Source organism: Micromonas pusilla (assembly GCF_000151265.4).
Source record: "Micromonas pusilla CCMP1545 genomic scaffold MICPUCscaffold_3, whole genome shotgun sequence".
NCBI lineage: Eukaryota > Viridiplantae > Chlorophyta > Mamiellophyceae > Mamiellales > Mamiellaceae > Micromonas > Micromonas pusilla.
Window position 1 is genome coordinate 174,819 of NW_003315884.1, and position 21,563 is coordinate 196,381.

Genomic DNA, 21,563 nt, shown 5'->3' on the forward strand with positions numbered 1-21,563 from the left:
CTCACTGCGTCGCCTTCACCGTCTCCTCCTGCTCGATCAGCCCTAACCGACACACCGGGTTGTTCTTCACGCTCGATATCTGCATCTTCGACCCGAACAAGTCTCGAATGTTGTCGATGCCGTACATGATCATCGTCGGTCGCTCCAACGACAGCCCCCACGCGATGACGTTCACGTCGGGGGGCATCCCCATCGGGAGCATCATCTCCGGGCGGAACATCCCGCTGTTCCCGACCTCGACCCACTTCTTCAGCATCGGGTGGTACGCGAAGATCTCCATGGAGGGTTCCGTGTACGGGTTAAACGCGGGCTTGAACCGCAGCTCAGTCATCCCCAGCCGCGCGAAAAACTGAGGGTCGTTCCATACGAAGTGACGTCGGGGTGGAGTTCAAAGGCGTCAGTTGACGTTGAAAGGCGTCGAGGGCGGGGATTGAAAGCGAGGGACCCTGGGCGGAGAGATGCGCCGGGAAAAGTCCTTAAGGATCGGCGTTCACCGCGCCAACGCGGTCGTATGGGAACCAGTGTATAGAACGCGCCTGATACAACACGCCGATGAGGTCGCCCAGCGTGAGGCCCACGTCGCAGATGACGCCCTCCACCTGGTGGAACTCCGCGAGGTGCGTCCGATCCACAGCCTCGTTCCTGAACACGCGGTCGATGGAGAAGTACTTCGCGGGCTTGAACCCGTCCCGCGCGAGCTTGTGAAGGCACCGCGCGCTCACCGCCGTCGTGTGCGTGCGAAGAATGTTCTTATCCGCCTCCTCGCGTTTCCACGCGTACTGGTGCCCGATGCTCCCGTGCCCGCCCGTCTCGTGCATCGTCCGCACTCTCTCGACGTAGTCCTCCGGCGCGCGGTTAGCGGCGGCGGGGGTTTTCATGAAGAACGTGTCGTGCGCGTCGCGCGCCGGGTGCATCTGCGGCTGGATCAGCGTGTCGAAATTCCAAAACCCGGACTCGACGAAGTTGTTCGTCGGCATCTCCGCGAACCCGAGCTGCAGAAACGTCTCGCGGAACTGCTGCCTGACCTTCAGCAGCGGGTGGACGTGTCCGCCGTTCGGCGGCGCGCCCGCGCCGGGGACGAGGTTGTACGCCTTGAAGTCCGCGTCCCTCCAAGACCCGCTCATGATCATCTCGTGCGTCAGATCCGCGTGCGCCTTTTTCCGCTCCAACGCGAACGCCGCGCCCTTGGAGATGACGTACGTCTTCCACGCGTCCAGCCTCACGAGCTTGCGCTTCTTGATCAGAACGTCGAGCTCCTTCTGCGGGACGCCGCACGCCGCGCCCTTCTCGTGGACCGCGGCGAGGTGCTCGCGCGCGACGTCCTCCACCGCCGCCGCCTTCCGCTCCACCCTCGGCTCCGCGCCCTTCTCCGCCTTGACCATCCCCACCCATCGGCACTGCATCGCTTGCTTGAACCCGACGTCGCCGACGGCCGCGTCCACCTTGGCCTTGAACTCCGCGAGCGTGCATCCCTCCGCGGGGATCGCGGCGTACGCCTGCGCCTCCGGGGTGCCTCGCTCGAGGTAAGCGATCGCCTCGGGCGAGAGGACGAGCTCGGCGTGATCGGTCGCGATGGAGGTCACGAGCTCGCTCGCCTGGAGCGACTTGATCAGGCCGACGATCTTCTTGTGGTCGACGCCCGCGGTGGACGCGAACGCGTCGGACTGGACGTCGCCCTTGGATACCTGGCGCGTTTGGGTGAGCGAGGAGGAGGAGTGAGGGGGAGGTCACGGAGCGCGTCGGTTGGATGGACGCCGGCTTGGGGTTTTGAGACGCGTCCGCGAACGATCGGGTTTTTTCGCGTCGCGTCGCGCCGCGGCGGCGGCGGCGCGGACGCCGCGACGGACGGCGAACGAGCGCGCGCGCGAGGCGTACCTCCAAGAGAAGCGCCTTCTCGAGGCTGGCGTCGTCCATGACGGCGACGTGCGGCGTCAGAGCGCGTGGCGCGACCTGAAGTGCGGCGCGGCAGAGCAGCAGTGTGCGAGAGTATTCCAGACGAGATCGCGCGCCTCGCGCTGCTCGGGCGCCCCGCGCTGATGAGACGAACTGCTGCACTCATCAATTGCTACTTGACTACGCCTTCTAATACCCGCTCTTGTGCGCGAGTCTCCACGCCCACGCGTGCCCTAAGCTCTCCTCTAAGTCCACGTACCGAGCCTTCCACCCGAGCTCTTTCTGTATCAGCGACGGGTCCGCGTACGCCACCGCGTGGTCCCCCGGCCTCGCCTTCTTCACCTCTCGAATCGCGAACCCGCCGCCGGTGACTTTTTTACACGCGCGCACGAACTCCTTGACGCTCACGCCTTTCCCGGTCCCGACGTTATACAACGCGGGCGGATTCTTCAACCCGCGCATGACCGCGACGTGCGCGTCGATGAGGTCGGTGACGTGGACGTAATCCCGGACGCACGTCCCGTCGTCCGTGGGGTGCTCCGTCCCGGTCACGACGAGCTCGTCTCGGTTGCCCAGCGCGGCGTCGAAACACGCGGTGCTGATGCGTCCGTGATGCATCAGCGACGGCGGCGGGTACTCGCCCAGGCGCCCTCTCGGGTCCGCGCCGAAGACGTTGAAGTATCGCAGAATCGCCGCGTCGAACCCCGGGTCCGACTTCGCGTGGTCTCGCACCGCGTTTTCGGAGTACAGCTTGCTTCGCCCGTACGCGTTTATCGGCGCCGTGGGCGTCTTCTCCGTAATGGGCATGACGTCCGGGTTCCCGTACGTCGCGCACGTGGAGGAGTAAACTAAACGCTTGACCTTATGGCGTTTCATCGCCTCCAACACCCCCACCGTGTTGCTCGTGACGTTGTGGTAGTACAGCAGAGGTTTCTCCATCGCCTCGCCGACGAACGCGATCGCGGCGAAGTGCATCACGACGTCGATCGGATACCGCGGATCGAACGCGCGCTCGAGCTCCTCCGGAATCCCGATGTCCGCCTCCACGACCCGCAGCTTCCTCGGCGGCGCGAGCTTCTGCAGCGCGCGCACCGCGCCGCGGTTGCCGCGGCTGTAGTTGTCGACGATCGTCACCGCGTGCCCGAGCTCGAGGAGTCTCAGGGTCGTTCCATACAAAGCGACGTCGGGGTGGAGTTCAAAGGCGTCAGGTGGAGTTGAAAGGCGTCGAGGGCGGGTATTGAACGCGAGGGGTGGGCGGAGAGACACGCCGGGAAAAGTCCTTAAGGATCGGCGTTCACCACGCGGACGCGGTCGTATGGGGACCAGTGTACAGAACGCACCTCATCGTCGCGTGGCTGCCGATGAATCCCGCGCCGCCGGTCACGAGGACGTGCCCGGGGAACGGGCGGCCGTCGGAGGTGGCGAGCGAGAACGCGCCGCCGTTACCGCCGCGAGCGCCGGAGGTGCCGGAGGACGCGGAGCCGCCGCCGAGGAGGAGGTAGACGCACAGCGCGAGGCACAGCGCGAGCGGCGCGACGCGGTTGACCTGCGTCGATCGGGAGGAGGAGGAGGAGGAAGGCGAGCGGACGCGATGAGGCGACGGACGACGGACGGACGACGCGACGGGAGGACGGAAGACGACGCGCGCGAGGAGCGATCGGACGGACGCGGGAGGGAGGAAGCGCGCACCGGCAGTCGCATGACGCGAGACGCCATGGACTCGTACGCGCGACGGGCGCCCTTCGTCGGCGAGCGCGGCATGGTTGTGATGACGCGGGCTCAGATTACGTCTGGTTTGTGTACAAAAAACGCGACGTCTCATTTCCGCCCGCTAGTCTCTTCCGACGCGCGGCTCTCCGCCGCGGCCCTCCGCGCGCCGTCGCACGCGTCCTGAAACCATGCCTCCGCGGCCATCGTCGCGTGCGCCACCCTCAGACCGTCGTCGTCGTCGTCCTTCACCGCCGCTCGCTCCGCGCGCCTCGCCGCGTCCACAGCCTCCCGACGCAACGCGTTGAGCGCCGTGCTGAGGGTCGAGGGTCCATACGAGCGAATGTCGGGGTGGAGTTCAAAGGCGTCAGTTGAAGTTGAAAGGCGCCGACGGCGAGCATTGAAAGCGAGGGGTGGGCGGAGAGAGACGACGGGAAAAGTCCTTAAGGATCGGCGTTCACCGCGCCGACGCGGTCGTATGGGGACCAGTGTCACAGACAGAACGCGCCTAAACTCCCCGCGCTGCTTCCCGTCCAGCGACGACAGCTCGCGCGACGCCAGCGCGTCCGAGAGCGCGCGCCGCGTGCGCGCGTCCAGCGCGTGCACGGTGCTCGCGGCGTTCGCCGCGCGGCCCTCCGCGGCGCGCGCCGCGCGCGCCTCCTCCGTCGCGGCGGGATCGGGATCCGGCTCGGGCGCGGCGTCGCGCCACCTCGCGTCGACGCGCGCCCACGCCGTCTTCCCGATCGCGTCCTTGTGCGTCCAGCTGTCGTTTCTCAGCTTCCTCGCCCACTCGCCGCCCGCGGCATCGCCGCCGCTCGTCGACGCGACCGCCGCCGCGGGGTTCGACGCGTCGACCGCGGCGACGCCGCCGGCCCACGTCGCGACGGCGTCGCGTTCGAACGCGCGCTTGTCGCCGTCCGGCGGCTCCATCGCCATCGCCATCCTTCGCACCGCGTCCTTCGGGACGTGCGCGACGCCCGAGCGCGACGCGTTCCGCCGCAGCGCGACGACGAGGTCGCACTCCACGTGGAGGATGACGTGCGCGGCGCGGTGCCGGCGCGCGAGCTGGTGCGCGCGGTGACGCATCGACGCGTAGTAAAAGTTATCGTCCGCGACGACGAGGTGCCGCGACGTCGACGACGACGCGGACGCCGCGTCGCGCTCCTGCTCGTCGTCATCCGGCGCGCTGAGCAGCGCGTCGATCTGGTCGAACGCTTCCATGCGCGCGGCGCGCCACACGTTCGGGTCGTACGCGGTCGTCGTCGTCGCGGCCGCGCCGTCGCCGTCGCCGTCGCCGTCGCCGTCGCCGTCGCCGTCGTCGACGCGCGACTTCATCAACTCGCGCTCGATGTCGTCGAACCGCACGACGGTCACGTCGACCTCGCTCCGTCCCGCGTCTCTCTCCGCGCGGAGGTACTCCACGAGCTCGTCCACGAGCGTGGACTTCCCCGCGCCGGGGAGGCCGCACGTCGTGAGCAGGCATCGTCGCGCGCGCGGCATCGCGGCGGAGGACGAGACGAGGGGGAGTGGCGGCGAGAGGGACGGTGCGGATGTTTTTTAATGTTTTGAGCTGTTTTGGTGTGCCAAGAAAAAAATGGAAGTGTGAGATTTTTTGAACGACGCGTGCAGTGTGCCTACCCTCACAGATCGCGACGCGCCGACGCCGCTCGAGAGCGACACGGCACGATGGCGTCCAGCAGCAGCGTCCCTTGGGTGGAGAAATAGTGCGTGACGCGCGCCAACGCGCTCGCGTCGACCGCGGTCCCCCGCGCGACCCGCCCTCCGTCGTCGCGCGTCCATCGAAGATAGATCTCTTTCGCGCGCTTCCACCGCGTCGCGACGACGACGAAAACGACGACGACTGACCCTCCCCCCCTCCCCCAATACCGCGCAGCCGCCCGAGGAAGATCGGCGACGTCTCGCACCAAGAAGAGGTCGTCCGGACGCTCCAAAAAGCCCTGGAGACCGCGAACATGCCGCACATGCTCTTCTACGGCCCCCCGGGGACGGGCAAGACGACGTGCGCGCTCGCGATCTGCCGACAGCTGTACGGCCCGGACCTGTTCAAATCGCGCGTGCTGGAGCTCAACGCGTCGGACGAGCGCGGCATCTCCGTGGTTCGGAACAAGATCAAAGGGTTCGCGTCCACCGCGGTCGGCCAGGCCGTTCCCGGGTACCCGTGCCCGCCGTACAAGATCCTCATCCTGGACGAGGCGGACTCGATGACGACGGACGCGCAGTCGGCGCTCAGACGCACGATGGAGACGCACTCCAAGGTGACGCGGTTTTTCATCCTGTGCAACTACGTCTCGCGGATCATCGAGCCGATCGCGTCGAGGTGCGCGAAGTTCCGGTTCAAGCCGCTAGGGTCGGAGGTGATGTCCGATCGCTTGAAACACATCGCGGAAAGAGAAGGGTTGACCCTGGGCGAGGGCGTCTACGACGCCGCGGCGAAGCACTCGGGCGGCGACATGCGAAAGGCGATCACGCTGCTCCAGTCCTCCGCGCGGCTCTTCGGCGCGAAGGAGCTCACCGGGGAGGACATCATCGCGGTCGCGGGCGCGATCGCGGAGGACGACGTCGCGGAGCTCCTAGACCTGTGCGGGAAGAACGCGTTCGATCGCGCGATCGGGAAGTTGGACGTGATGCTGAGGGACGGGTTTCCCGGGTTGCAAATCTTGACGCAATTCGCGGACGCGGTGACCAACTCGGAGAACTGCTCGGACGGCGTCAAGGCGCGGATTTGCTTGGCCGCCGCGGAGGCGGATAAGGCGCTGATCGACGGCTCGGACGATTCGCTGCAGCTCGGCGCGGTCGTGTCCGTCGCGTGCCTCGCGATGAGCGGAAAGTAGCGACGGCGGGAAGGAACGAGGGAAGAATCGCGTCGCGTCAGGTTTTTTTAGCGGCGGAGTGTCACGAACTGAACGAGAGCGTCTCGGTTACAGTAGTCATCACGCCATCTCTCTCTCGCTCGCCGCCCCGCGTCGTAAAGTAAACGAAGCAGTCGTCGCAGCAGTCCCGCCATCGTCACGTCACACCTCGAGGTACATCCCGAACCCTAAGTTGATCGGCTTGCTCTCCAACATCCACGCCGCCTTGTTCAACACGAAGTTATCGCACCCCTCGGACGCCTGCGCGAACAGCGCGTCGCGGTCCGCGATCGCGCCCTCCTCCTCCGGGTACCACACCCCCGGTTTCGTCTCCCCGCGCAGCATCGCCGCCGCGAACGCCGCGGTCGAGTTCCCGACCGCGACGCTCAGCGACGGATGATTAAACACCCCGCCCGCGAGCTTCCCGTTTTTCAACTTGACGTCCACGCGCATCGCGGTCCGCTCGCCGACGATCGCGTCCACGGCCCGCACGAGCGGCGCGCTCAGGCCCGCGAGCGCGCGCGCGGTGTCCTTATTCAGCAGCGTCTCTTTCGGAACGACGGACGCCATCGTCGTCATCGCGAGGTTCCAGATCCCGGGCGACGTCCCGAACCGCGCCTTCACGGTCTCCGCGCCGAACACCTCCCTCGCGGACTTGACCTCCGGGAGGTTATACAAGAACACCTCGCGCTTGCCGCACTTCTTCCCGAAGTCGACCACCTTGCGCTGCGTCGCCGGGCGCGTCACGACCTCTTCGTCCCCCTCCCAACATTGCACGTCCTCGCCGCAGAGCATGTACGACGTCGCGAGGATGGTGTCGCCGACGCCGCCGCTGCCGGCGCAAAAGTACGAGTACAGGACGTACTCCACGGCCACGTCCTCGCCCTCCGCGCTCGCCGCGACGTTCGCGTCGATCATATCGCGCGCCATGAGGTTCGACACGCCCGGGTAGATGCCGCCGGTGACGACGCACGGCACTCCCGCGGCGATCGCTTCGGCGTGAGTCGACTTGGCTCTCGTCGCGTACGACGCGTCGTCGCACACGTCCAGGTACGGCACCTTAGGGTCGTTCCATACAAAGCGATGTCGGAGTGGAGTTCAAAGGCGTCAGATGGAGTTGAAAGGCATCGAGGGCGGGGATTGAAAGCGAGGGGTGGGCGGAGAGAGACGCCGGCGAAAGTCCTTAAGGATCGGCGTTCACCACGCCGACGCGGTCGTATGGGGACCAGTGTATAGAACGCACCTTCGCGTCGATCGCGGCGCGGAGTACCGCGCCGCCGTCGCCGCCGCCCTGGAACGGCCCCGCGCTGTGCACGACGAGCGACGCGTTCGCGATGGCGGCGGCGAGCGACGCGGGATCGGCGACGTCGACCGCGACGAACGACGACGACGACGACAGCGACGGGCGGCGCGTCGTCGCGGCGTCGAACGACGCGCGGTCGCGTCCGGCGAGGACGATCTCGAGCGACGGGTCCGACGCGAGGAGCGCGGCGGCCGCGGAGGAGCCCACGCGCCCGGTGCCGCCGACGAACACCACCTTCTTCTTCCCGGACGACGACGCGTCGGCGTCGGCGTCGGCGTCGGCGACGACGAGACCGCGACGCGTCGTCGTGCGGCATCGACGCGTCGTCGTCGTCGACGACGACGACGACGCCGCCGACGCCGCGCGGCGAGTGGACGTCGCGCCTCGCGCGACGCGGCGCCGCGAGGAGAGCGCGGAGACGCCCGCGCTCGCGGACGCGGCGGCGGCCATCGAAGTCGTCGTCGCGCGTCGCCGAGGCGCGCGCTGTCGGCGTCGAGACGAGTGCGACAGTAGTGTCGGGCGCGCGACGGACACGTCGACGCTCGATGGATAAACCCTTCTACGCGCTACAGCGCCGTTTCATCGCCTCGGTTTGAAACTAAACTAGTTTTTTTCAAACCAGCGTCCCGATCGATCCCGCCGATCAACCTGACCCGCACTGCTCCCGACTGACCGACGGCCGAAGCGCCGGAGGCGATGATTCAGTTTGAATCCCCGGCGAGCGTCGCGACGAGACTCAACGGTCAAGCGGAAGCGAAGACCGGAGGCTCGCGGCGCGCGCGACGGCCACTGCCTCGGCGCATCCGCGGCGAACGCACGCGCGGTCAGGCACCGTATCGCGCGCGGACACGCCGGCGAGACGCGACTCGGGACTCGGTTCCCGTGAATCGCGCGCGCGAGTGACGAGCGCGGAGGAGACGACCGCGGGTCCATCGCCCTCGATTGCGTTCGTCGCCGAGAGAGAGAGAAAAAGCAACCCCGGTCGTTGTCGCGCGACGCGGGATCGCGCGCGCCGTCGCCGCCTGTTCTCCGTGGAAGTGACCCCCCTCGGACGTCATGGCGTCGACGGTGGACGCGCCGCCGTACACGTTCGTGGCGAAGACCGCGAGGGTGTCGTGGGACTCCGTCCTCGACTTCGACGCGACGCCGTTCACCAACGGCACGGACGTCTCGCCCAGGGATTTAAACGCGCTGGATAACTTGGCGCGACGCCTGGAGGAAGCGAAGATCGAGCCGCAGACGGGCGTCGAGGCCGCGAACGCGGCGGTGAACCTCGCCAAGCTCGCGAGCATCCTGCAGCTCTCGAGCGAGTACCAGGCGATGCGCGCGGAGGCGCGTCGGACGCTCCCAGTTTTTCGCATTCTTTCCTCGCTCGGTTCAAGATCCATCCCTCTCGGATCGATCGAGCAATATTCTCATCTCCCCCCACCCCCCCCACCTCCCCCTCCCTCCTCCAACAGGACCTCCAAGCCGCGGTCGCGAAGAAGGACGAGGAGCTCGACATGATGGACGAGCAGATGGAGGTGATGGAGCAGCGCGGCGGCCGCTCCGACCCGCGTCTCGAGGCGGAGAACGAGGAGCTGAAGATTCGCGCCGAGCAAGCGGAGCGACGCCTCGCGGAACAACGCGACGAGCTCGCGGTGACGCAAGAGCAGCTCGACCGCGCGAAGCGCGACGTGCGAGACGAGAAGTCCAAGACGGAGGTGGCGCTCCAAAAGGCGAAGCACGCGGAGGACGACGTGAAGGAGCTCGTGGAGCAGATCGCCGCGGAGAGACAGAAAAACGTTCGCGCCGCGAAGGACGACAGCCTCGCGGGCTCGCGCCTCCAACAGAGGAACCAAGACGTCGCGCGGTACCAGAAGGAGAACAAGCTCCTCGCGGACGAGAACGATAGGATGAACATGCGGATCGAGGACCTCATGGCTGAGTGCGTGGAGATGAGCGAGACGATCGTGAAGCTCGACGACGCCGCGCAGGCGTGGCGAGGGCGAGAGGCGGACGTCGAAGCCGCCGCCGACGGCTTGCGACGCGAACGCGATAAGCTCGCCGCGCAGCTCGAGACGACCAAGATGGACCTCGAAGAGCGCACGCACCTGCTGCAGGATCTGGAGATCAAGTTCAAGGAGGAGTACGAGCGGTTCGAGCGCGAGAAGGAGGATCTGATGATCGACGCGAAGCGCGCGAGGCACGGCGAGGGCGTCGACGGCGCGCGCGGGTTCGACGCCGGCTCCGGCCGATCCGATCTCGTCTCGCCGCGACGCCGGATGCAGATCACGCGCGACCCTCGACGCCCCGCGAACCCGGACGACCCGCGGTACGTGGAAGACCTCGAGGCTGAGGTCGCGGAGCTGCGCGATCTGCGCGTGTTGCTCCTCGAGGCGTACGACCAGCTGGAACACGACGTCGGACGCGAGATCGACATCGCGTTGAAGCGGCAACGACGCCAGCACGACGCGCTGCACGATAAGCTCGCCGCGCAGGACGAAGCGCTGGACATCGAGACGAAGCGGTTCCGAAGCATCGACAAGGAGCTGACGCACGCGCAGGAGGACCTCGCGGAGGCGAACGAGCGGTGCAAGAAGTACGAGGCTGGGGTGTACGGCTTATCGGACGCGATGCGAGACTTGAAACAGACGCGGCTTCGCGTGCGCGCGGCGGACGCGCAGGTGGAGGACGCCGTCGCGCTGTCGAATCAGCTCGGACGGAAGGTGGAGGACCTCATCGAAGAGACGCGGTACTTGCGCCAGAAGGCTGGCATCCCCGAGGACGCGACGTTGGACCTCGGCGGGTTCAAGCTCAAGTCCCAGGTTGAGTCGGCGCAGATGCGCGCGCTCAACGCGCAGCTCGAACGCGAGGTCGCGGACCTCGAGGAAGACCGCCGGCGCCTGCGGAACGAGCTTCGGTACCGAGCGAAGTGGCAGGGCGAGCACGCCGCGCGTCTCGGCCTCTCCGCGCGGCAGCTCGGGATGCTCGAAGAGTACGCAGACGCGTTGCGATACGGCGACGACGCGCTCTTCAACGACGCCGACGACGCGGGGAGTCATCCGGGCTTCCGGGCGTCGCAGGGCATCGGCGCGCGCGCGATTCGCGAGCTCGAGGACGCGAACAAGACGCTGCAGCAGCGCCTCGCGGAGGCGCTGGACCGCCTGCAGAGAGGCGAGACGGGCGCGGGCGGCATCTCGATGCCGCTCATCGCCGCCGGGTCGTACGGCGGCGGCGACCACTCACAAGTCGCGGAGCTGCAGTCGCAGCTCGCGCGCGCGCGCGCGGAGATTGTTCGACTCGAGGACGGATACAACGTCGCGATGATGCGCAGCAGCGTGCAGGGCGCGCTCGTCGGATCGGGCGGCGGAGGAGGAGTCGCGTCCGTCGCGGCGTCGCCCGCGGCGGCGGCGCGCGCGCCGGATTCGCCGCCGAGAGGCGCGGCGACCGCCGCCGCCGCCGCCGCCGCCGCCGCGCCGGGCGCCGCCGTCGACGCGTCCGCGTACGCGGAAGCGCTCGAGACGATCGACCGCCTGCGCGGCGAGAGGAACGCGCTGCACGCGCGAGCCCGGTCGCTGCAGAGCATGATCGACGCCGCGCCCGCCACGATGGGCGTCGGCGCCTCCGGCGTCGTCGCCGGCGTCGGCGGCGCGGACTACGGCGCGTCGACGGACGTGCAAAAGATGCGCGAGGAGTGCGTCGCCGCCGACCGCGCGCTCGCGGGCGTCGTCGCCGAGCTCCAGACGAAGGAGCGCGAGCTCGACGAGCTCGCGCACGAGACGGCCAAGTACAAGACGGGCATCGCGGAGCTCCAGGCTGTTCGCACGGCGTTGTACCGCGAGCACGTGCGCGCGAGAAACGCGTGGAGCGAAGAGCGCAAGACGCTGCTCGAGCGCGCCAAGCGCGCCGAGACGGAGGCGGAGGCGAACCGCATCGAGGCCAAGGACGCGACCGCGCTGTGCGAGCGCCTGAAGCCCGGCGCGGAGAGCGGTCTGAAGGAGGCGCTCTCCGCCGCGCACTCTCGCCTCGCCGTGCTGCAAGTCCGCGAGGTGCGCCTCTCGAGAGCGGTCGAGGCGGCCACCTCGGCGGAGGCCTCTTTCCGCGCGGAGAAGGAGGAGCTCGAGATCGACGTCCAAGAGATGTCGAGAGCGTGCCAAGAGCGCCTCGCGTTCCACGAGCGCCGCGCCGCGGAGGCGGAGCTGCGCGCCGCGCGGTGCCAACGCGAGCTCGACCTGTGCGTCCCGCGGCCCGAGCACGCGGCTGTCGTCGACGCGAACCGCGCGCTGCAGGTGCGCTTCAAGGAGCTCCTCGAGACGCGCGTCAAGAGCGCCGTGTCCTCCGCGCAGCTCAAGGCGGCGCAGGAGGACGCGGTGACCGCGCGCGCGCAGGCGGACGCCGCGAGCGCGGCCAACGCGGCTGCGCAGAATCGCGTCCGCGAGCTCTCCGCCGCGCTCGACGACGCCGCGGACCGCGCGGGGCGCGAAGGCCTCGCCGCGTCCGCGGTGGAGCTCCGACGCGAGGTGGCGGAGACGCGCGCGGAGCTCGAGGCGTCGAAGCGCCTCGCGGACCTCGCGAAGCGCGAGTCGGAGCGGCTGACGGAGTCCAAGGCGGACCTCGAGAGCGCCGTCCTCGGGCTCGAGCACCAGGCGCGTTCTATACAACACTGGTCCCCATACGACCGCGTTGGCGTGGTGAACGCCGATCCTTAAGGACTTTTGCCCGCGTCTCTCTGCGCCCACCCCTCGCTTTCGATCCCCGCCTTCGACGCCTTTCAACTCCACCTGACGCCTTTCAACTCCACCCCGACGTTCGCTCGTATGGACCCTCGACCCTCAGCTCGCGGAGGCCAAGGCGCGCGTGCACGAGGCGCAAGAGGCGGAGCGAAAACACCTGTCGCAGCTCGCCGTCGCCGTGAGCGAGGACAAGCACCGCGCGGAGATGGAAGCGGTCGCCGCCGCGGAGGACGAGGCGGCGCGTCTGCGCGCGGAGGTTGTGCGCGCGGAGGATCGCGCCGCGCGCGCTGAGACGGAGCTGGGACGGAAAAACGCCGCGCACGCCGCGCGAGACGCGGAGCTTCTGCAGCTTCGCTCCGCGGTGCGAGACATGGAGCGGCGGTCCGACGCCGCCGCCGCGCTCGCGCGCGCGAACGAGGACGTCGTCCGGCTCAAGGGCGGGAACGCGCAGCTCAAGCACCAGGTGCAGGTGGCTGAGGCGGAGGCGGATCGGCTCCACGGCGACTGCCTGCGTTTACACCGCCGCGCGCAAGTGCAGGAGAATCGCCTCTACGGCTTACGCGAGGACTCGAGAGGGCTCATGCAAGCGCAGGAGGCTGCGCTCGCGAGGCTCGAGACCGCGGTCGCGGGGAGGGTCGACTTGTCCGAGGCGGAGAAGTGGGAGCGCGCGATTTTGGACCTCCGCAAGGGTGCGGAGCGACGCGAGGAGTTGCTGCGACGCGCGCAAGAGACGCTTCGCGGCGCCGCCGAGCGCGCGCGCGCCGCCGAGCTCGAGCTCGCGTCGCTCAAGAATATCGATCGCGTCGCGAGAGAACACGACGGCGGGTCTCCCGACGCGGCGATGCGCGAAATTCGCAAGCTGTCCGACGAGCTCATGCGCGCGAAGCTCGCCGCGGCGAGGGCGGAGCGCGCGGCGAAGCAGGCGAACGATCGCGCGGAATACCTCGAGACGAGGGAGCGGGAACGCGAGCTGGAGACGCGTCAGATGGAAGAGCGCGCGCTCATCGACAAGAGAGCGGACGCGGACCGCGCGGAGGAATTCTCGAGGAAGGTTCGAGAGCTCCAGCGCGAGATTCTCACCGCGCGGAACGTCGGCGTCGGCGACGCGAAGAAGGACGGCGCGAACGCGAGCGCGACGGCGACGGGCGCCGCCGACGCCGACGACGCCGACGCGGTGCTCGCCGCGCCGCTGCCGCGTCGCCGCGCGAACGCGGAGGCGCTCGCCGCCGTCGGCGCCGCCGCCGCGGTCGGCCTCCAACCGGGCGCGACGTCCATGGAGACCCAGCGCATGGTCCTGCGACAGATCGAGGCGATTCGCGCGCTGAAACTCCGCGCGACGGAGGCGGAGGCGAAGTGCGCGAGGGCGACGGAGGAAGCGCGCGCCGCCGCCGCCGCGGTTCAGAACGCGGAGAACGAGCGCGACGCGGTGCAGCGGCGCCTCGACGCGACGATCGCGGCTGGGACCGGCGCGGACGGAGAGCACGGGACCGGCGCTACCGGCGACGACTCCGCGGTCGCGCAGGTCACCGCGGTGGCGCAGGCGACCATCGCGCGGCTGCAAGAGCTCGTCGGGGAGAAAAACGCCGCGTTGACGCGCGCGCAGGCGGCGATGTCGGACCTCCGCGCGGACGCGCTCTCGAAGCAGGACGAGGACCGGCGGACGATCGAGAAGCTGAACGACCTGCTGTTCAAGCAGGACCAGCACAAGATCGACGCGATGAAGGAGCAGCTCGAGTACGGCGGCGTCCTCGGCGGCGGCGGCGGCGGCGGCGGCGGCGGCGGGAGGACGCCTTCCAAATCCGGCGCCGGCGGCGGGCGCGGCAAGTTCGCGGACAAGTCCCACGAGCAGCTCCTCGCGCTCCTGTCCGAGCGCGAGCAAGCGATCGAGGTGCTCACGCAGCGGTTCGAGCAGCAGCGCGCGAGGCACGAGGTGTCCGAGGCGCGCTTGCTGGCGCGCGCGCAGCAGAAGGAGGGCGAGATGGACAGAGTCGTCGCGGAGATTGACCGCGAGCGCGCGCGCGGGCCGTCACGCGTCCTCGAGACGCTCGTCGCGCGTCTCAAGACGCAGCTCGCGCAGAAGGACAAGAGGCTCGCGCAGCTCAAGGAGGCGATCCGCGAGCTCGAGAAGAAGCTCGTGGAGGCGATGCAGAAGCAGGCGGACGGGTCGATCGCGCGCGCGGATCAGCGGATGACGGAGGTTGATCAGTTCAAAGCCGAAGGCGCGGACAAGCGCGCGTCGACGCTCGCGGCGCAGCTCAAGCGCGCGCGCGAGGAGCTCGCGACCGCGAAGGAGCGCGAAGCGCTGTGGGCCGAAGAGCGCGCGCGGTTGGCCGCGGAGGCTCGCGCGGCGCGCGAGACGGCCGCGAAGGCGGCGCGCGAGGCTGCCGTCGCGCGCTCCGCGGCGGAGCGCACGAGGGCGCAGTCGTCGTCGCGCGCTGCCGCGGTCGCGGTCGCCGACCGCGCCGCCGACCGTCGCGACGACGACGGCGTCGACGGCGAGGTCATCGAGCGGCTGTCGCGGCAGACCGCGGACGCGGCGGCGAACGCGGCGGCGGAGCGCGAGCGCGCGGAGGAGCTCGAGAAGCGCGTCGCGGTGCTCAAGACGCAAAACGAAAAGCTCAACAAGCTGCTGCGCGCGGAGCGCGAGGAGTCCGTCGCGATCAGGAGCGGGCGGCCCGCGGAACGGTCCTCGGTCTCGGTCTCCGCGGCGACGCGCGGGGAGAACGAGCCGCCGAGCGGCGGCGCGAAGGAGTCCGCGGAGGAGACGCGGCGGCGCGAGGAGACGCTGGCGCGCTGGGAGGAGGGGGTGAAGCTTCGAAAAAAGGCCGAGTCGCTCGCGAAGAAGCTCGCGACGCGGACGCGCGAGGCGGAGGAAGCGGACAAACTCGCGAACAAACGCCTGGATTTACTCAACGAGCTCGCGAAAGAGAAGACCGCGCTGCAATCGCGCGCGGCGAAGCTCGCGGAGGACGTCAAGAGAGGCGCCGGCGGCGGCCCCGACGCCGCCGCCGCGAAGGAGCTCGCGGATGAAAACGAGGCGTTGCACCGCGAGATCGCGTCGCTGCAGCGCGTCGTCGAGGTCGACCAAGCCGCGGAGATCGCCAAGCTGAAGCGCCGCCTCGCGGATACCCCCGCGCCCGCCGCCGCGGCGACGACGACGACGACGGGGCGCGGCGTCACCGGGGACGAGCTCGACGCCACGGCGCGCGCCGCCGCCGAGCAGAGAGTCCGGACGCTCGAGGGCGAGCTCCTCGCGAAGGACGACGCCGCGCTCGGTCTGCGCTTCGAGGCGGAGCAGTCGCACGCGCGCGCGGAGCGTCTGCAGCGGCGTCTCGACAGGCTCTTCCGCGGCGAGCGCGAGCGCGACGGCGGCGACGGCGCGTCCGGCGTCGCCGCGGCGACGCGACGCGCGCGCGAGCTCGAGGACGTCGTGGAGGCTTTGAAAAAAGTCGTCGAGAAGCAGCAGTCGGAGATCGCCGCCGTGCGCGGGCAGGCTGCCGCGAAAGAGCGCGGGATCGAGCACGCGCGCGCGGCGAAGGAGCTCCGCGCGAAGGTGCGAGACTTGGAGCAGGAGATGGTGGGGCTGAGGCAGCTCGAGAAGACGCACAAGGAGACGACGCAACGCGCGCGGCGGCTGCAGGCGCAAAACGAGCAGTTCCGCGCGCGGCTGCAGAGCGGCGCGGACGCGGAGATGCTCGCCGCCGCGCGCGAGGACGCGGCGTCGACCGCGCTTCGTCTCGCGGAGACACGAGATCTTCTCGTCGTCGCGCAGAGGGACGCGGCGGCGGCGAGGCAGGACGCGCTGGAAGCGATGGACGCCGCCGTGCGCGGCGGCGGCGGCGGCGGCGGCGACGCGGCGGCGGAGATCGCCGCGCTTCGCGCGGAGAACGCGGACCTCAAGGTGGAGCTCGACGCGCTGGACCCCGCGTTCTTCGACGAGGTGATGGAGATGAAGCGCGCGTACCACGAGCAGAGCAGGACGCTCGATCGGTACGAAGCCACGCTCGCGGACTACGCGGAGAGGCTGGGGGTTTCGTTCACCCCGGCGCGACGCGCGAGCGGGGAACGATAGCGGGGAGGACGGGGGACGGGATGGGGATCACGTAGTGCAGTACATAAGGCGAGGAGGGTTTATCGTAAGGTTATTCATGAAAAGTTGTTGTTATTATTAAAACGTATCACGTTCGTTTCACCGTATGTACAAGATCGAATGAACGAGTGCGAGACTCCCCCCCCTCCCCGACGTCCGTCGCCTCCGCGTTACACGGTGACGGGCATCATCGCGCCAGTCTTCGAGATGAGAAGCTGGTCGTACTTCTTCTGGACGCGCTGCTTCTTCACGTGCGACCAGATGGCGTACGCGCCGCAGCCGAGGAAGCTCACGAGCGCGATGGTGCCGAGGACGATGAGCGCGATCTCCCAGTCCTCGAGCTCATCCTCGCCGTAGCACCCGCCCGCGGAGATGAGCGTCTTGGTCTCATCGTACAAGTCACCGACGGCCTCGCACGACACCTGGCCGACGGCGTCGCCGGCGCCCAAGCCGCCGTACGTGCCCTCGATCGCGCCGCGGATGTCCGTCCACGGCTCCGAGAAGTCGTGCTTCCACGCGCGGTTGTAGAGCCTCGCCGCCGCGTCGGGGTCGACGGCGTGCACGAACGGAAGAATGGCCGTCGCAAACGCCCAGAGCTCGCCCGCTTCCTTGGAGGATTGCGACTCGGACGTCTTGTACAGGTAGCGGACCGTGCCCTGCACGAGCGGGATGAGCATCTGGCCGATGATTCTGTCGCCGAGGTGCTCGATCATGTTGCACTGGTCCGTGTTCGAGGACGCCGAGAAGTAGTTGTTCTTGCCATCCGCGAAGAGCGCGATGATCTCCTGGTTGACCTTGGATTGGCCGGTGAAGCCGTCCGCGCACGTGTTGAAGTTCTGGCAGCGTTTGTCCGCGAGAGCGTACTGCATGGAACCGGTGTCCGACGGCGCGGCGCCTCCGCCAATGTTACCGGCGTAGAACGCGAGCCCTTCATCCCACGCTTGGCCCGTCCACGAGCCGGTTTTGCAGTCGTTAACGGCGTCCTGAAGCTCCCAGATTATGTAAGGGAAGACGTTGAGGTACAGGCTGCCTTTAGTGATCGCTTGCCTGCGGAAGTCGCGGCCGACGGTGCCGAAGTTGAGGGCGCCGACGGCTTCGCCCGTGAACGCGTGCTCGACCATGTCGGTCATCCACGCGTTCGCGGTCAGGCCGATCGTGCCTTCCCAGTACGCCTTCATGAGCTTGATGAACTTGTTGTTTGCCATGCTGACGGAGTCACTGGCACCCTTGTTGTTGTCGAGCGCCGAGGCGAGGCCGAAGAACGTGCGCTTGCTGACACCGTCGCTGGCGGTGGACCCGTATCCGTTAGACCAGATCGTGTACGCAGTGTTCGTGTTATCCGGGGACCCGTTGTACGCCGCGCCACCAGCCACCAGGTTCCAGGCCACCGTGGATCCATCATAGTTGCAGCCTTCGCCCGTGGACCAGGACGAGGTCACGCCGGTGCAAGCGTTGAGCTTGCAGTTACCGCCGCACTCGCCTCCGAGCAAGTACTGGCTGTCCGTGTCCATCGCCTCGAGGTCGATGTCCATGTTCTGGCGTTCGCTCACGTCCGTGAGGGGCTGGTAGCCCGCCATGTAGTTGAGCGCATTCGCGCGGCCGACGAAGCCCGCGAGAAGGAGCGCGAGAAGCGCGGGCTGGCGAAGCATATTTGCCGGGGCGCGTCCGTGCGTGCGTGCGAGAGCGCGTGCGATTGTGCGCGCGATTGAATCGAGGCCGCCGCCAAACGTCGGAACGATTTCGTGATCGTATGCGCAATTAGTTAGGAGGTTTTCGCACGCGTCGGCGCGTGGAAAAGTGCACGCCGAAACTCGAAAGCGCACGCCTCGAATTCGGGCGTGCGCCCTACGATCACGTGTTGCCTTTTCGTCGATCCTCCGTGTGACTGTTTACGCATGCGATTTCGGCACGAAAAAACCAAAACACAAAAACATGGACATTAGCTCCGGTAGCGCGCCTCGGTGTTCGTTCGCGTCGACCAATCAGACGCGAGCGCAGTGCGTTCCCATTGGTCGAACGGTTTCGCAATTTCAGGGTTTACAGACTAGGGTAAATCCTCGGAAGTCCGCCTCGTCGGAATCGTCGCGAAAAGCGCTTGGTGGTCGTCAGCGCAGCGATCTCCCCTCGAACGTCAGATCTCGCGCGCGCCCGTCCGCTCGCGCGCCTCCCCTCGACGCGACCGCGACCGCTCATCGTCGATGTCGCTCGTCGACGCGCGCTCCGCGGCGGAGCACGACGCGCTCCTCGCGCGTCCGAACGCCCTCGTCGTGACGCACTTCTGGGCGTCGTGGTGCGAACCGTGCGGCGCGATGGACGCGCTCATGCGAGAGCTCGCCGCCGCGCGCCCCGCGGTGACGTTCGCGCGCGTCGAGGCCGAGGCGTGCGACGACCTCGCGGAGCGATACGACGTCAGCGCGGTCCCGTTCTTCACGTTCCACCGCGGCGCGGAGAAGATCGACGCGCTGGAGGGCGCGGACGCGCGCGCGCTCGCGGGGAGAGTGCGGCAGCACTTCGGCGTCGGAGGGGCCGCGGCGGCGGCCGCGTCCGCGCCCGCAGCCGCGGCGGCGCCCGCGGCGGCGGAGCCCCTCGACGCGCGACTCAAGCGCCTCACGACGCAGACGCCCGTGGTGCTCTTCATGAAGGGCACCCTCGACGAGCCCAGGTGCGGGTTCTCGCGCAAGGTCGTCGACGCGGTGGGCGCGACGGGGATCGCGTTTTCGACGTTCGACATTCTCTCAGACGAGGACGTCAGGCAGGGGTTGAAGGAGTACAGTAACTGGCCGACGTACCCGCAGCTGTACGCGAACGGCGAGCTCGTGGGCGGGTGCGACATCGTCTTGGAGATGGCGAGCGACGGGAGCTTGAAGGAGGCGCTCGCGGACGCGGCGGCGGCGGCGGCGGACGCGGACGCGGACGCGGGCGGCGGCGACCTCAACGCGCGCCTCGCCGCGCTCGTCAAGTCCGAGCCCGTGATGCTCTTCATGAAGGGCACCCGCGACGAGCCCCGGTGCGGGTTCTCTCGGAAGGTCGTCGACGCGGTGGGCGCGACGGGGGTGCCGTTCGGGACGTTCGACATCCTCTCGGATGAGGACGTCAGGCAGGGGCTGAAAGAGTACAGTAACTGGCCGACGTACCCGCAGCTGTACGCGAACGGCGAGCTCGTGGGCGGGTGCGACATCGTGCTCGAGATGGCGAGCGACGGGAGCTTGAAGGAGGCGCTCGCGGCGACCGTCGCGGCGTGAGCGACCGCGACCGCGGCGAAGACGACGCGCGGTCGCCGCGGACGTCGTCGTCATCGTCTCTCGAATAGATTCATTTACGCACGTCGTCGGCTCGTCGTCACCCCGCGCGCGCCGTCCCGTCCGCGTCGCGCATCTCCTTCAGCATCATCTCCCGCAAACCCGCGCCGTCGTTCTTCAGCGTCCGCTCCGGGGTGAACGTCTTCGCGAGCTCGCGCGCGCGGTCGCCCCCCTTCGCGCCCGTCGCGCCGCCGCCGCCGCCGCCGCCGCCGCCCGGCGGCAACGCCATCAGCGTCGCGCCCTCCGCGTCCGGGCCGAACCCGCAGCGCGCGAAGAACGCGCGCCGCTCCCTCGGCGCGCGCACGCCGACGTCGTAGATGTCCCTCGCGCACAGCTCTTCCCCGAGCCGCCGCACGAGCTTCTCGCCGACGCCCGCGCCTCTGGCGTCCTCGCGCACGACGACGACGTCCACGGTCGCGACCATCGCGCCGTCGGTGGCCGCGTGCGCGAACCCGACGAGCGCCTTCCCGCGGACGTCGCCGCCGAAGCGCGACGCGAACGGATTCAAGTACCGCATCCGCTCCATCGGCGACGGCGAGGAGGAGGAGGAGGAGGAGGAGGACGACGACGACGACGACGACGACGCGAACGCGGCGACGACGACCGCCTCGCTCGCGTCGAGCATCGCGCGCAGCTTCGCCGCGAGCGCGTCGTCGTCGTCGTCGCCGCCGCCGCCGCCGAGGAGCGACGCGAGCTCGCGCGCGTCGACGTCGGACGCGCGCGTCGTGAACGCGAGCCCGGGGGGCTCGCGCCGGCGCGCGCGGCGCGCGTCCGCGGACGACGCGAACGACCCCGCGACGACGGCGACCGCGCGATCGCGAGGCGTCGCGCGCGGCGGCGCCGGCGCGCGCGTCCACGGGCGGCTCGAGAGCGCGCGCGGCCGCGCGAGGCAGGGCGCGCGCGTCGCCGTCGCCGCGGCGCGCGCGGCGACGACCATCGCCGCGCGGGGCGGTGTGCGCGGCGCGCGGGTCGCGTCGCGTCTGATGACTGAACTTCGTCTGGTCCGCTTACGCTTTCTACGCTACGCGCCGTTCTCGTCGCGTCACTCGTCGGCCGCCGCCGCCGCCGCCTCTCGCGATCATGTCGAGGGATCCCGGCGCCGGCGCGACCGCGTCCGCGTCCGCGTCCGCGGCGGCGGACGAACCCGCGCGCCGCGCGGAGGACGTCGACGTGTACGCCAACGGCGTCGCGTTCGAGACCGTCAAAGGATGGCTCGGGCGCGCGGGCGAGGACATGCGCTTCGACGATTGGTACGGCGTCGAGGACGTGGACGTCGAGCGCGCGTCGCGCCCGGAGCGGCTCGGCCTCGGCGCGAAGTTCCTGCCGCACTCGAAGGCGACGCGGCTCATGGGCGGCGTGGAGAAGAAGCTCGGGCGGAGCCTCGGGGCGACGCGGCAGCGGAAGCGAGAGGAGGACGCGAGCGCGCGAGGCGGCGGACGATGGGGAAGTCGCGACGACGGCGACGGCGACGCGAGCGAGGAGGAGGACGAGGACGAGGAGGACGAGGACGCCGGTGGAAGAGCCGCCGCCGCGGGCGCCGGCGCCGCCTCGAAGAAACGGCGGAAAGTCCAGGCGTGGGACCCGACGACGGACGCGAGCTGTCTCGCGGGGCGGGTCGGCAAGAAGAAGAAGAAGAAAAAGAAAAAGAAGACCGCGGCAGCCGCCGTCGACGGGTAACGACTGTTA

General features: G+C 69.0%; 10 protein-coding genes across 10 annotated transcripts; 4 read left to right on the forward strand and 6 right to left on the reverse strand.

The window, feature by feature from the left end:
• Position 1: 1 nt before the first annotated feature.
• MICPUCDRAFT_70771 (uncharacterized protein) lies at positions 2 to 1,914 on the reverse strand (the record flags this gene model as incomplete). The annotated part of the gene is made up of 3 exons (XM_003057075.1): positions 2 to 349; positions 537 to 1,685; positions 1,876 to 1,914. 3 exons carry the CDS (start codon positions 1,912 to 1,914, stop codon positions 2 to 4), a joined length of 1,536 nt encoding a protein of 511 aa, XP_003057121.1.
• Positions 1,915 to 2,082: 168 nt separating this feature from the next.
• Positions 2,083 to 3,286, reverse strand: MICPUCDRAFT_3691 (uncharacterized protein; the record flags this gene model as incomplete). The annotated part of the gene is made up of 2 exons (XM_003057076.2): positions 2,083 to 3,049; positions 3,234 to 3,286. Coding segments are annotated over 2 exons (1,020 nt in total), but the record flags the coding sequence as incomplete, so codon positions are not given.
• Positions 3,287 to 3,711: 425 nt separating this feature from the next.
• On the reverse strand, positions 3,712 to 5,100 carry MICPUCDRAFT_55939 (uncharacterized protein; the record flags this gene model as incomplete). Its single annotated transcript, XM_003057077.1, has 1 exon — positions 3,712 to 5,100. One exon carries the CDS (start codon positions 5,098 to 5,100, stop codon positions 3,712 to 3,714), a length of 1,389 nt encoding a protein of 462 aa, XP_003057123.1.
• Positions 5,101 to 5,286: 186 nt separating this feature from the next.
• On the forward strand, positions 5,287 to 6,452 carry MICPUCDRAFT_14557 (uncharacterized protein; the record flags this gene model as incomplete). Its single annotated transcript, XM_003056620.1, has 2 exons — positions 5,287 to 5,324; positions 5,495 to 6,452. 2 exons carry the CDS (start codon positions 5,287 to 5,289, stop codon positions 6,450 to 6,452), a joined length of 996 nt encoding a protein of 331 aa, XP_003056666.1.
• A 121-nt stretch (positions 6,453 to 6,573) lies between these two features.
• On the reverse strand, positions 6,574 to 8,223 carry MICPUCDRAFT_55941 (uncharacterized protein; the record flags this gene model as incomplete). The annotated part of the gene is made up of 2 exons (XM_003057078.1): positions 6,574 to 7,529; positions 7,714 to 8,223. The coding sequence occupies 2 exons, from the start codon at positions 8,221 to 8,223 to the stop codon at positions 6,633 to 6,635; spliced, it is 1,407 nt and encodes a 468-aa protein (XP_003057124.1). The 3' UTR covers positions 6,574 to 6,632.
• A 606-nt stretch (positions 8,224 to 8,829) lies between these two features.
• MICPUCDRAFT_38547 (uncharacterized protein) lies at positions 8,830 to 16,560 on the forward strand (the record flags this gene model as incomplete). The annotated part of the gene is made up of 3 exons (XM_003056621.1): positions 8,830 to 9,123; positions 9,234 to 12,446; positions 12,592 to 16,560. The coding sequence occupies 3 exons, from the start codon at positions 8,830 to 8,832 to the stop codon at positions 16,558 to 16,560; spliced, it is 7,476 nt and encodes a 2,491-aa protein (XP_003056667.1).
• Positions 16,561 to 16,629: 69 nt separating this feature from the next.
• MICPUCDRAFT_55943 (uncharacterized protein) lies at positions 16,630 to 18,266 on the reverse strand. Its single transcript, XM_003057079.1, has one exon. It carries the CDS (start codon positions 18,225 to 18,227, stop codon positions 16,749 to 16,751), a length of 1,479 nt encoding a protein of 492 aa, XP_003057125.1. The 5' UTR covers positions 18,228 to 18,266; the 3' UTR covers positions 16,630 to 16,748.
• Positions 18,267 to 18,764: 498 nt separating this feature from the next.
• MICPUCDRAFT_25464 (uncharacterized protein) lies at positions 18,765 to 19,905 on the forward strand. Its single transcript, XM_003056622.1, has one exon. The coding sequence runs from the start codon at positions 18,777 to 18,779 to the stop codon at positions 19,818 to 19,820; it is 1,044 nt and encodes a 347-aa protein (XP_003056668.1). The 5' UTR covers positions 18,765 to 18,776; the 3' UTR covers positions 19,821 to 19,905.
• A 12-nt stretch (positions 19,906 to 19,917) lies between these two features.
• Positions 19,918 to 20,814, reverse strand: MICPUCDRAFT_55945 (uncharacterized protein; the record flags this gene model as incomplete). Its single annotated transcript, XM_003057080.1, has 1 exon — positions 19,918 to 20,814. One exon carries the CDS (start codon positions 20,812 to 20,814, stop codon positions 19,918 to 19,920), a length of 897 nt encoding a protein of 298 aa, XP_003057126.1.
• A 143-nt stretch (positions 20,815 to 20,957) lies between these two features.
• On the forward strand, positions 20,958 to 21,554 carry MICPUCDRAFT_55946 (uncharacterized protein; the record flags this gene model as incomplete). Its single annotated transcript, XM_003056623.1, has 1 exon — positions 20,958 to 21,554. The coding sequence occupies one exon, from the start codon at positions 20,958 to 20,960 to the stop codon at positions 21,552 to 21,554; it is 597 nt and encodes a 198-aa protein (XP_003056669.1).
• Between the last annotated feature and the right edge of the window lie 9 nt (positions 21,555 to 21,563).

Bases quoted from the DNA above. Each gene is read 5' to 3' on its own strand.
- MICPUCDRAFT_55943 (XM_003057079.1), bottom strand. From the start codon at position 18,227: ATGCTTCGCCAGCCCGCGCTTCTCGCGCTCCTTCTCGCGGGCTTCGTC.
- MICPUCDRAFT_25464 (XM_003056622.1), top strand. From the start codon at position 18,777: ATGTCGCTCGTCGACGCGCGCTCCGCGGCGGAGCACGACGCGCTCCTC.